Source organism: Myotis davidii, unplaced genomic scaffold (genome assembly GCF_000327345.1).
Source record: "Myotis davidii unplaced genomic scaffold, ASM32734v1 scaffold246, whole genome shotgun sequence".
In the NCBI taxonomy this organism is placed as follows: Eukaryota; Metazoa; Chordata; class Mammalia; order Chiroptera; family Vespertilionidae; genus Myotis; species Myotis davidii.
Genome location: NW_006296542.1, coordinates 672,362 through 685,400, shown reverse-complemented (window position 1 = coordinate 685,400; position 13,039 = coordinate 672,362). Strand labels below are relative to the sequence as shown.

Here is a 13,039-nt window from a genome sequence, read left to right as displayed (position 1 = left end):
CCTGCACACTCCCCACTGGGGATGTGCCCGCAACCCAGGTACATGCCCTTGACCGGAATCGAACCTGGGACCCCTCAGTCCGCAGGCCCACGCTCTATCCACCGAGCCAAACCGGTTCCGGCCTAGTCTACTTTTAATGTCTTTATTATTTTGATGAAATTTTGGAAGGGTGGGGAAACAGGATTACCATGGCACCATTCATATTGTACTTTCTTGGAATTGTTTTTTTTTTTTTTAACATTGTTTTTTAATATATTTTATTGATTTTTTACAGAGAGGAAGGGAGAGAGATAGAGAGTTAGAAACATCGATGAGAGAGAAACATCGACCAGCTGCCTCCTGCACATCTCCCACTGGGGATGTGCCCGCAACCCAGGTACATGCCCTTGACCGGAATCGAACCTGGGACCTTTCAGCCTGCAGGCTGACGCTCTATCCACTGAGCCAAACCGGTTTCGGCTTCTTGGAATTGTTATGTTGAAATCAGTCTACTTTTGAAATGGAAGATTTTTTACTTTAAAAAAAACTTAAGAAAATAATTCAGAAATGTTGGAGTGCTTTCTATCAGCGGGTACTAAAATAAGTAGTAATAGTCACTGTTCTAATGTTAGTGCGGTTGGAAATAACCACTTATTTATGGTATTGTATGATCAGTGTAGCAAACTAGATTTGGGGGTGGTCAGGTTCTAAGATGAATTCAGTTAAAACTAGGAAGCAAGAGAAATGAGGACAGTAGGGACTATTCTGTGTAGAAGCAATAGCATATTCAAAGGTTCAGAACGTGATGTGTTTAAGGTTGTAAAAGGATAGTTTTTTATTTTCATCTTTCATTAAAAGCTGTATTCAGCCCAGCCAGTGTGGCTCAGTGGTTGACCATTGACCCGTGAACCAGGAGGTCCATTTGATTCCCAGTCAGGGCACATGCCCAGGTGGTGGGCTCAATCCCCAATAGCGGGCAGGAGGCAGCCGATCCATGATTCTCTTGGTTGGTGTTTCTCTCTTAACTCTCCCTTCCTCTCTGACCTAAATAAAAATATATATTTTAAAAGAGGTGAACTCCAAATAAAGTGACTTGTGTTTCCCTTGAAAACAGAGAGAATTACTAACGTTGGCGAGATCCATGTGAAGACTTTAGAAGAAATTCTTCTCGAAAGAGCCAGTCAGAAACGCGGAGAATTGCAAACTAAACTCAAGGCAGAAGGCTCTTCAAAAGCTGATGATCCTACTTCAGGAGCAAGAAGCTCTTCCACCGTTCGAATCAAAACCTTCTCTGAGGTCCTGGCTGAAAAGAAACACCGGCAGCAGGAAGCAGAGAGACAGAAAAGCAAAAAGGATGTCGCCTGCGGCAAGTTAAAGACGGATAGTGACACTAAAAAAACATCGGTTTTGCCGCCAATGGTGGCCAACAAAGGACAATTAGAGGAGCCTGCAGGGAGAACAAAGTCTATGCAGGAGGTGCATATCAAGACGCTGGAGGAAATTAAACTGGAGAAGGCACGGAGGGTGCAGCAGAGCTCCAAGAGCAGCCCCAGCTCCCAGCCTCAGCCTGAGATCACCGCGGGGGCGCGGCGGCTTTTCCGAATCACCAAAAAGTCAGGTAATGAGAGAGAGCTTCCCCAAGTAGTCTTTCTGAGGGCAGGGCTCCGCAGGGTGTTCCTAGGCATTCTGTAAAGTTCTCTTTACTCAGATAACCTGTGAGAACCACTGGGTTACACGAAGTGAAGCTTTCTGAATAGCAGCACCCGTAGACCTTTCATATTTTAAAGTTCATTTTGAAAGTGTATAAGGACTACTGGGCTTTATCTACCATTTTATTAGCCCTATGTTAGCATTATTTTCATTAAGAAAAGTTTTGTTTGACTTCTTCTGTCATGAAGTTAGAGCCTAAATGAAATAACTAAAGATCTGTTTAATGTGAATGTAGGTATGAAAGAAGAGAAGAACCTTAAAGAAGAAAGTGAAGTTGCATTTCAGAGCAGTGTTGCTAGAATAGAGGCTAAAGAGGTGAGTTTATTTTAAAATCATTTTATAATTTTGTCCATGGCAAGGGAAGGCTAGATGAATGGTGAAATGTGCTTTTTAGTTTTAGCTTATAATAAATTTCTGTTTAACACTTCACTGATATGTAAACAGTCTTTCACTGTGTGTATAATTTTCTACAGGGAAAAATTTTTTTTTTCTAATGGGGGTTTTCTGTACTTCTGTGTATATCACCAGTGTCCTCTGCCCTTTGAAAGTTTTTTAATTGGCATCAGTGTTTTTAAACTGAGCTTTTTTTCTTGCCTTTCAGAGTAAGGCCAATTCATTGTACTAAAGTTGGTATTTTTTAAAAAATATATATTTTATTGATTTTTTATGGAGAGGGATAGAGAGTTAGAAACATCGATGAGAGAGAAACATCCATCAGCTGCCTCCTACACACCCCCTACTGGGGATGTGCCCGCAACACAGGTACATGCCCTTGACCGGAATCGAACCTGGGACCCTTCAGTCCACAGGCTGACGCTCTATCCACAGAGCCGAACCAGTTAGGGCTAAAGTTGGTAATTTTTAAAAGAATGAGAAACCTTGTAATTTCAGTCTACATGTACCTACCATTCATTTTGTTTTTCATGGATTTCCTTCAAGCCTTTTGTTTACATACACATATGTGAATTCATTTAATATTTGACTCGTGTTTAGAATGTAAAGGCAGTGCTCATTTTGTAGCCTGCTTTAACTTTTACCACATTAATAATTCTTCAAGATGTTCGTCTATATTGACCACATAGTGTTCTTTATACAAATGTAGTCTGTTTCTGGACTTTGTTTTACCTAAGATAATGAGCATCTTTGTACATTAATGCAAGTGTCTGATTATTTTAAATCATTTTTATTATTAGACTCAGGGTCATGATTAGCCTAAAGAATCTGAGATTTTATTGTTGCACATATATTTAATCTTTCCTCTTTAGCTTGATGGGGTATGTTTTGTTGTTGCTTTTTTGTTAATCCTCACCCAAGGATATTTTTTTCCATTGTGGAGAGAGTGGAAGGAAGGAAAGGAAAGAGAGAGAGAGAGAGAGAGAAAGAAAGAGAGAGAGAAACATCGGTGTAATAAAGACACATCAACTGGTTGCCTCCGCCCCTCCTGGTGCCAGGGATTGAACCCGAAACCCAGATATGACTTGGACTCAAACCCGAAATCCTTCAGTTCACAGGCTGGTGCTCTAACCACTGAGAAAACCAGCCAGGGCAGCTTGGTGGATTTGTTTTTATTTTTAAATATATTTTTATTGATTTCAGAGAGGAAGGGAGAGAGAGGAGAGAGAATCATCGATTGGCTGCCTCCTGCCCGCCCCCGACTGGGGATCAAGTTCACAATCTGGGCATGTGCCCTGACCAGAGATCGAACCATGACTTCCTGGTTCATAGTTCAACACTCAACCAACTGAGCCACATTGGCTGGGTAGGTGGTTTTAATTTAATATCAAAGAGCAAAACAAGCTCTTGTGTTTTGGATTATGTGAGACACTGCTTGACTTGTAACTTATAAATAGCAATTATCATATAGGTTGTTAGAGGTACTAGATTTTTTTTAAAAGGTTTTTTAAATTGATTTTTCAAGAGAGAAACATCGATGTGAGAGCAAAACCATCAATTGGCTGCCTCAGCCCCTCCCAGGGATTGAACCCACCACCTGGGCATGTGTCCTGATTGGGAATCACACTGGCAACCTTTTGGTGCACAGGATGACACCCAACCAGCTGAGCCAGATTTTAATTCTGTCATTTAAATTTATACATAGGCTTCAAATGAGACAACAGGAGGTGGCATTAAAATTCCAGTCAAGAAAAGTGAGACGATGCGAGAAAAGTACGTACAGAAACAGCCAGAGAGGGGAACCTCACAGAAGGAAAAACCTGTTCTGCCACCCCCCTGGGGAGCTGTAGACGCTGGTAGTGCCCAGCCAGCAGACCCGCCAGTGCTCGCTGCTGCGCCGAGCATCACACGGAGCCTCACAAAGCGGCTTCCTGCCAAGTCATCCCAGAAGGCAGAGGTGGAAACCGCACGGATTGGCGACTCAATACTGAGTGTGAAGTGTGCAGCACAGACTGTGGAGAAAAGGGTTAAAGGTGAGTGTTCTTCCTCGCATACCTTGCGTTAGGACAGTGATGGCGAGCCTTTTGAGCTCGGCGTGTCAGCATTTTGAAAAACCCTAACTTAACTCTGGTGCCGTGTCACATATAGAAATTTTTTGATATTTGCAACCATAGTAAAACAAAGACTTACAGTTTTGATATTTATTTTATATATTTAAATGCCATTTAACAGAAAAATCAACCAAAAAAATGAGTTCGCATGTCACCTCTGACACGCGTGTCATAGCTTCGCTATCATTGCTTTAGGATCTCAAAATTATCAAATTTCTGTAATTCCCTGGGAGCAATTGGGCTGAATTTCATTTATCTTATATCCGGGTCACACAAAGTGAATAGTAAGGAGCAGTTCTTATAATTCTATTTAAAGAGACAAATCTAGATGAGTTTCTTTCTCAGCATTTAAAATTGCTGTTTAGATTTTTTTTTTTAATTTTCTGTGGTATGTTTCTCCTCTGATTTTGAAGAAGAAAAGGAGTAGAAGAGCAGTGGCAAATTCAAGAGCCACTGAAGAATCATTTGAGTATATGTGTTCATTATGTTCGTGTGTAGTGCAGATGCTTGTGGGTCATTTTCACTCTAGGTTTTTTTTGTCATCGTTTTGTTTGTATGTTGTATATTACTGTGAAGGAATTTTGATATTCTGAGTTATTCTCCATGTAAAATAGGGATATTTTAAACTAATCAAATATTTTCCATTCCTTGTAGCTAAACCCAAAGTGAATGTGAAGCCATCTGTGGTTAAAGTGGTCTCTTCCCCCAAATTGGCCCTGAAGCGCAAGGCAGCGGAGATCCACCCTGCCGTGGCAGCGGTGAAGCCGCTCAGCGCCAGCGGGGACCTACAGGAGAGCCCGGCCAAGAAAGCAGCCATGGTAAGAGGCAGACCCAGCGGGGCAGTGCTTTCGTCTCCGTGGTAGGGAAGCAGGGACGCTGATCCTCCATCTGTATCCGTGTGGGATACTTCCTGCCATTTCCTAAGCATTTCGTTGTTTAGTTGTTACTGTATTTTATGTTTACGGTCAGACATTGGTGAAGTGGCAGATTAGGATTTTTGAAAGCTAATTTTTGGGCGCTTAAAATATTTTGCTTATTTGTGCATCCAACCTTTGGATTATTTACTCTTGATTCCCAGGATTAAAGAAAGATAGCCATGATTCCAAGAAGGTGGCAAAAGAAAGTGAGTGTGCTCACATTAAAAAGCTGACTCTCCCACTTAATTACATTGCTCTTCCTTTCGTAGGCTGTTGTCCCACTCCTCTCTGAGGACAAAGCAGTCACTGTGCCTGAGACAGAGAGACCTAGAGACAGGTAATACCTTGCAGTTCTCTTAAATCAGACTTAGGCCATTAGTATTGCTTATGCTGTCTAGAGAATAAAACTGCTAAATAATTCTAAGCATGTACAATTTAGCCATATCTAAATTCGTCTGCTGAACTTCAAATTAATTTTAAGAAAACATAATGCTCAGGGTGGCTATTCTCCTTAGGTGCCATTGTTTATATTTTGCCTGTATTATTTCAAGGATGTTTTGAAAGCCTGCCTGAATTCTGCTTTAAAGGGAAGATGCTTTGTCCTAATTAGTAAAACAATTCCTTTTCTGTGTCCTCAAACAACTCTTTGCTAACTCTTTGTATCACTGAGAGTAGGTAGTCCAGCTAGCCATTGAAAAAGGACAGTTTTTAATAATCTTCTGGGTGTTTTTTTTCCGTACAGTCTTGTGCTGCCTCCAGCCCAATCCTCGTCAGATCCCTCTCCACCAGAAGTATCCGGCCCTTCCTCATCCCAAATGGCCACGAAAACTCGCCGACTCAGCACTGCTTCGACAGGAAAACCCCCGCTCTCTGTGGAGGATGATTTTGAGAAACTAATATGGGAGATTTCAGGAGGCAAATTAGAAGCCGAGATTGACCTGGATGCTGGGAAAGATGAAGATGACCTTCTGCTTGAGCTGTCAGAAATGATTGATAGCTGAAGATGATAGTAGGACATTTCAAACAAACAAAAACAAAAAAACTCACCAAAAAACTGCACTTAGTTTCATCTATTGTAACATTTACCCAAGATGATCATTTCTTTAGTCTAGAATTTGCCCCAGATCAGAAGTATACCTCTGAATTACCTGTATGTGTCCTAGATTCCTTGGGGTCAGATTTTTAAAGTCCCTTGATAAACATTTTGTCCATTTGATGCCACTGTTTAGCATCTTCAAGAAAAAGTTCTTTCTTACCCCTCTCTCCACAAAAAGACTGAGAGAGAGATCCAAGTGAATGATGCAAGAGAACTTGGTGACTCCTTGAGGTGTTGTCAGTTTTGGCTTTTCCCCCTTAGTTGTATTATTTCTTTTATGTATTGTCTTAATGTACTTACTGTTACCTGAGTTTGGAAAGGATGAAGACAGCTGCTATCATAAGGACCAAATTTCATGCTACCACTAAAAAAAAAATTCAGTCTGTGTTAAATTGTATGTCTTTTTTAAAGTATTTGGAGATTCGTCTAAGCTTTAGAGCTGAGCAGCTCAGGAAGCCTGTAATCTGGACATAACTTTTTGGACCCGATTTTCATGTTTCTACTGCTGAGTAAGCCTCTGAAGATCAATAGCTAATTTATTATTACTGTAATTTTTTAAGGCTTTAAAGTGCCTCAGGGGTTCTCTGAAATTAATTTTCTATTTCTGGGATTCCCTGGATTCTTATTAAGAGATGGTGACATAATGATTAGAGGAATTCTCTTTTTAGTATGAAAGTTGTCCCTTCTCTTTAGTACTTGCCTCCTACTCACATTGAATTATCACAGGAATAAAAATTGGTTAATTTTATATTTCTAACTCTCCCAGCAAACTCCTCTAACCCAGTATTTATTTGGTGTCCTTTAACTATCAGAGGGAGGAAATGAACTCATTCAAGCTGCCAATATTTATGTGTGGACTGTAGCAGTACAATGAATTGTACTACAGAAGGGATTATTTGAGATGTTCTGGAGGTGTATTGTATACCATCCAGTTTTCTTCATTTCTGAATTGAATTTTCTTTCTTTGATGTTGGTCTCCCTCCTTCATATCACCTCAAGGTTTAGACTGTGAAGGGACAAGTATGCGGGGCTAATCGTCTTAGAAGGAGACATGACATATGTCGGAAGGAGGAGGAAAGAAGGACTTGTCCGTTTTGATACTTTGCTGTAGGTGGCAGTTTTGTTTCTCATAGGGGAATCTGACCCACCTGTCATGTTGGCTCCTAAGGAACTGCTATTGTAAGCGGCTCATCAAGAGTTGAACTTCATGTAGCCTTGTTGAGAATACGGAAAAGGAAGAAAGCCACAGGACTGCCCATTCAGTCTTGGGAAGATCTGGATGATTCTGCACAAGCAAAAATGACTTGAAATTTATGTATAGACACTCCTCTGTCGATCCATCTTCAGCTGACTGAATGTTGTATCATAGCCCTTCTCCAAAGCAGGGGTGGAATGTTTGGTTTCACCACAGATTTTCTAATCATTTCATTTCTGGAATCAGCTTAGATTCCAGGTCCGTTTTGTATATAATCTTTATTTGCTTTTTAAAAAATAATTTTGTTTCATATTTAAAGCCCTTGTATTAGTCAATGATTCATGTTCAGCATTGTTTGAACCATTTGCCATTCATTACACAAAGAGAAATACTTATTTGTGTTTTAAATAAAACTGGTGTAGGAAAGTCTTGACATTGTGAGTTAACTGGTCATACCTCATGTCAGCCTAGGATCTGCCTCAGTAGAGGCCCCAATCGGAATGGTGTTGGCCTTTTGTGTAAGTGCTCCAATTTCACAGGTATTACTTGGCTTGAGAAATCTTTTCAAGGATGTACTGCCAAACTCACCACAAACTTACTCAATTTTAGTTATGTACACTTTAGGTAAGAATGCAAATTATATGTGAGGATTCTTTTCTGGCACTGACTTAACCATTATCATTGTAACTCAAGTAATGCCATTAAATTTCTTAAAGGAGAGAATGTTGATAAGTGATCTTAGATGGAGTCAACAATTTAGAATTTTCAAGCATGAAGGCAATTCAAAATTTCAATTCCAGAAAATCCAGTTTTTTTCAGTAGTGTGCCAATATTTTGTTATGGGGTTACCATATAAATTTGTCAGACACCAAAAAACTTAGATTTTTTTTCTTTGTGAAATAGTACCAACAAGTTGAATCAGCTTTTCACAAAAGGCTAAACAGATTTATATTTAGTTTTGAGTGATGATGGTTTTCAATTTTAAATAGGGAAAAGGCCCAAATAGTACAGTTTGGCTAAAGCCAAAAATTTCAAAATAGTTTGCAATTCATATATTTGTCTCAAGATCAATGATTTCTAAAATTGTGACCTAAACCTCAAATTCCAGTGGGTCCTCTCTCATAGGGCCAGAACAGAGTTCCTTTTTTCTTTTTTTTTTTAAATACATTTGTGGTGGGGTTTTATTTAATGTTTTTTTTATTGATTTCAGAGAGGAAGGGAGAAGGAGAGAGAGAGAGAAACATCCATGATGAGAGAGAATTATTGATCAGCTGCCTCCTGCAAGTCCCCCACTGGGGTTCAAGCCCACAACCCGGGCATATGCCCTTGACTGGAATTGAACCTGGGACCTTACAGTTCGTAGGCCAACGCTCTATCCACTGAGCTATAACCAGCTCGGGCCAGAGTGTCTTTTCATCTTAACCAACCTTTGAAACTGTAGAAATCAGACAAGTTTAGTATAGTTTCAGGAATAAAGCTTACTCTATATTGGCCAAAGTTTTATGATCCTTTTCTAAAACTGGCTTTATGTTACTGGAGTATTTTTGCAATCCTTAAAAATATTTGCTTTGAATTTGTCAATTTAGCAACAGGAACTGTGGTCACTAGTTGCTAACTCTAATAGGTAACATTTTAAAACTGGCTAACATTTATTGAGTACTTAGTGTGTACCTCTTATTTTACATAACCATTTTGATACTAAATCTTACACTGCATTGAAGATCACTGCTTTTGTCCTCACTGTAGTGTCAAAGTCAGTGTAATCAGATTTAACAAGGAAGTACAGGCATATTCTTAATGTGCAATTGGGTTTAATTCATTTCAAGAGCTCTTTTTTCTTAAATCATCTTTGAAAGCTGCTCAATAATCGGTGCAAGTTTCCACAACCCGCACATCCGACTGCATTAGTAATTTTTTTCAGATTCCATTTGAAATTTCAAAATGATATCAGTTAAGGGCATGAGCACAAGGAAAATACTTGACCATTTTCCTAGCACGGTAAAATAAAACGGGCAAAGAATAAGCAATGACTGAGTGGACCGATGAAAGTATTTAGATTTTGGTTGGATTTAACTGCTGTGTTGTTACTGTCTTAGTCTATGGCAGGAGTGGGGAACCTTTTTTCTGCCAAGGGCCATTGGATATAACATGGGCCAAGTAAAATTATCAACTTAAAAATTAGCCTGCTATGTTTGGTCAAATATTGAATTAACTACTAATGCCTTGACAGGGCCAGACCACATTATTTCACGGGCCTTATACAGCTCGCTGCTGCGTGTTCCCCGCCCCAGTCAATGGTAATGAGCAAAAAACTGTATTAAAACTTGGTATTGGCCTATCCCTGGATGTTTTGGTTTTTGACTCTGGTTTGTCCTCAGGAGTAAAGCAAAAATCTAGAGTTAAGAGGAAGGGTAAACAGCTCAGCCAAGTGCATTGAGCATCATCCTATGCACCAAGAGGTCACTGGTTCAATTCCTGGTCAGGGCAATAAAATCTTTTATTTTTTAAAGAGGAAGGGTAAAGAGCCAAGATTCAGACTAAAGGCAGAGAATGAAAAATGCTCAAATATAAGACAATTGCTTATTGAACAAGTGAATATATATAGAAGGATAGTGGGGCAATGCTTCATCTATTTGAAAACCATTTGTATTTCCTTTGCTATAAACTGATCACTTCCATTGCCAATTTTTATTTTGGGTCTTTGTATTAGATTAAATCTAACTGCAAATTCTTTCACATCCTGTGAAGAGGTGGGCTCTGTTTTCCAGCTCTGAATCTGGCCAGGGGTATGAATGCCAGGCCTTTATAGGTAACTTCATCCTTGGTTTATTAGAGCCCTGGACTCCCTCATATAAAAAAGCATACAGGCCCTGGCTGGCCTGGCTCAGTGGAAGAGTGTTGTCCTGCAGACTGAAGGGTCCTGGGTTCAATTCCGGTCACGGGCACATGCCCGGGCTGTGGGCTCAACCCCCAGTGGCAGGCATGCAGAAGGCAGCTGATCAGTGATTCTCATCACTGATATTTCTATCTCCCTCTCCCTCTCCCTTCCTCTCTGAAATCAATAAAAATATTTCTTTTTAAAAAATCACTTTTAAGAACAAGAGAAATGAAATATCTATGATTAAACTAGATAAACTAGAAAGAAAAAATGCAAGAAAAAAACTCAGACTCAGGAAAATTTGAACAAACAGAAAGACATCAGGTATTTAGATTAAAAAAATAATTCTAAGTTCTAGAGCTTAATGTGATCACAGTGAAAATACCAAAAGGATATTTTTCTTTAATTTAGAGACGCTAATTCTAAAGTTTGTGGGGAAAATAACCAAGAATAGCTAGGGAAAATTTACTCCTTTTAGTCCTAACAAATAACAAAACATTACAAAGCTATAATATTTTTTAACAGCGATACTGGTCCATAAAGAGATACAAAGATCAAATGAACAACACTATATACATGTACACATACACTTGGTATATTTATAATTGTATTTTAAGTTGAATGGGGAACAATGAATTATTGTTTTGTAAAGATGGTGGAAAACTGAGCAGCCATCTAGAAAGTATAAAGCTGTTATCAATCCCAGGATACACTGGGATTGTATTAAATCTCATTCAAAGATTTAAATGTAAAATAGCAAAATCATTTTTTAAAGCAAACCACTTCTGATGAGTTGTATATAATCAGACAAATGATCGCTTAGAGGGATCAATCCCTAAAAGTTTAGGAAACTTGACTTCAAGGAACAGAAAAATGCAAAACAAGTAGCTAAGCATCTCTGGTGGAATAGCTCTACCAGTGTGCTCTATCCATGCTGTCTCTGAATTCAGCAAATTTACCTCATTTCCTCTGTGCACATGACCCTCCATTGAGTTTGAGGCAGGAAAATTTCTTAAGAGAAATAATATCATGCATTTTCTAGCTCCCTACAGTTTAAAAATCACTTTCATCTCCTTTGATCTCAACACTTTTATGAGGTTGGCATTAGTATTTATCCTCCTTAAACAGAAGACTTCAGGTAAGCAGGTTATGTTTCTGCCACTTGTCCCTTTAGACAAGTGCTTTCAACTCTGAGCTTCAGTTTCCTCATCTATAAAATGGGTATTCCAATTAAATGAAATTTCTGTCAGGCCACAAACCCATGACATAACTTAATAAATTCCAGCTCTTCTGTGTTACCCAGGAAACAATTATGTTAGAACACTGAGGCCTTTATATATACACACATACTTAGTATGTACACATATACTACTACCCTAAAACTTCAGTCCCATGAGGAAGGAACGTTTGTATCTTCATTTTGGTAACAACTAAGCCAAGATGTAGCAAAGCTAAAGAATTGATCCTTGGTCATACAAGTGAGCTGGATTTGAGCCCTGCAATCAGATTTCAGGGTTTTCACGCTAAATTGAAATTTAGCTAAATTGCTCTGTCGCCACCTTACAATAACTCCCACAAAGATATGAGTTGAATCAGTAATGGAGCAAACCACTACCGGCTGGCTTTTGAACCAGATGGTCTGTGGCTGAGAGTGCTAGGTGGATTTGGCTTCTTACTGCCCTGTCCTTTCCACCACAACGCTGCCATCAAGCAAATAGGCTTTAGAAAAAGCACTAAATCTTGGGTTTCGGCACCAAAAATAAATAAATAAATAAACAAAGGAAAAGTACTCAACCAACCCATTTTACTGAGAGAGGTAAGCACCATGGAATACTGTGCAGCAATAAAAAAGGAGGATCTCTTACCTTTGAGACAGCATGGAGGGAGAGAATTATGCTAAGCGAAAGAAACCAGTCAGAGAAAGACAAGTATTACATGATCTCACTCATATTGGAATCTAATGAACAAAATAAAACAAACTGAACAAAATAGATCCAAGAGACATAGAATCCATAGAACAAACTGTGGAATCTCAGAGGGAAGGCGGGGAGGGTAGGTGGGTAGGAAGAGATCAACCAAAGAACTTGGATGCATACTGTATGTGCATAACCCATGGACACAGACAATAGGGTGGTGAAGGCCTAGGAGGGAGAGGGAGAAGTCGAATAGAAGACGTCAATGGGGGGCGGGGGGAAGGGAGACATGTGTAATACTTTCAACAATAAAGATTTAATTTTTTTTTTAAGCCACAGTCTTCCTCTCTGAAATCAATAAAAATATATTATTGTGGGCGGGAGTCGGGGGAAGCCGACTCAAAAAATGGAGACACAAACAGGCCAGTATCTCCCCCGTCTCCCTCCAGGTGGCGCTGTAGGGCCCACGCCCGTTCCCAAACGCGGTTGCCTCCATTTGGCCTCCCCCGGAGGCTACGGAGCACCGAGAAAAGCTAGAGAAGCCCTTCCCAGGAACTGCGCAGGCCGCTATGCCAGCCCCGCACACTTCCGCTTCCGGTTCTTTATTCCAGAAGTGGCTCCGAGAGAGCGTGCGGCTTAGTGTGGTCTTTTGTCAGCTTCCACCATGGCGTACCGCGGCCAGGGCCAAAAGGTGCAGAAGGTGATGGTGCAGCCCATCGTATCCTACGCAGAATGTCAAGACCGGGAGGTTCGGGCCAGAAAGCGGGGCGGAAAGGCAGACGGCGGGCTCGGAGGAGCGGTGTGCGCCTTCCACATCCCGTGAGCCCCCGCGGCTGCCCAGGCCCTG

At 40.2% G+C, this 13,039-nt stretch overlaps 2 protein-coding genes across 15 annotated transcripts in view; both read left to right on the top strand.

Annotated features, from left to right (window-relative positions):
- ZC3H11A (zinc finger CCCH-type containing 11A) overlaps nt 1-7,834 on the top strand; it is a 37,439-nt gene extending 29,605 nt beyond the window's left edge. For all 14 annotated transcript variants that reach the window (XM_015569302.1, XM_015569299.1, XM_015569298.1 and 11 more), the window contains 6 exons: nt 1,094-1,597; nt 1,925-2,004; nt 3,788-4,115; nt 4,848-5,011; nt 5,380-5,447; nt 5,853-7,834. In XM_015569302.1, the coding sequence (XP_015424788.1) occupies nt 1,094-1,597; nt 1,925-2,004; nt 3,788-4,115; nt 4,848-5,011; nt 5,380-5,447; nt 5,853-6,111 (1,403 nt within the window). In that variant the 3' untranslated portion in view covers nt 6,112-7,834. The remainder of the gene's footprint in view (nt 1-1,093; nt 1,598-1,924; nt 2,005-3,787; nt 4,116-4,847; nt 5,012-5,379; nt 5,448-5,852) is intronic.
- A 4,940-nt stretch (nt 7,835-12,774) lies between these two features.
- The window catches only part of SNRPE (small nuclear ribonucleoprotein polypeptide E), a 3,833-nt gene continuing 3,568 nt past the window's right edge, over nt 12,775-13,039 (top strand). The window contains exon 1 of the mRNA XM_006771993.2: nt 12,775-12,910. Coding sequence (XP_006772056.1) covers nt 12,857-12,910 — 54 coding nt within the window. The 5' untranslated portion in view covers nt 12,775-12,856. The remainder of the gene's footprint in view (nt 12,911-13,039) is intronic.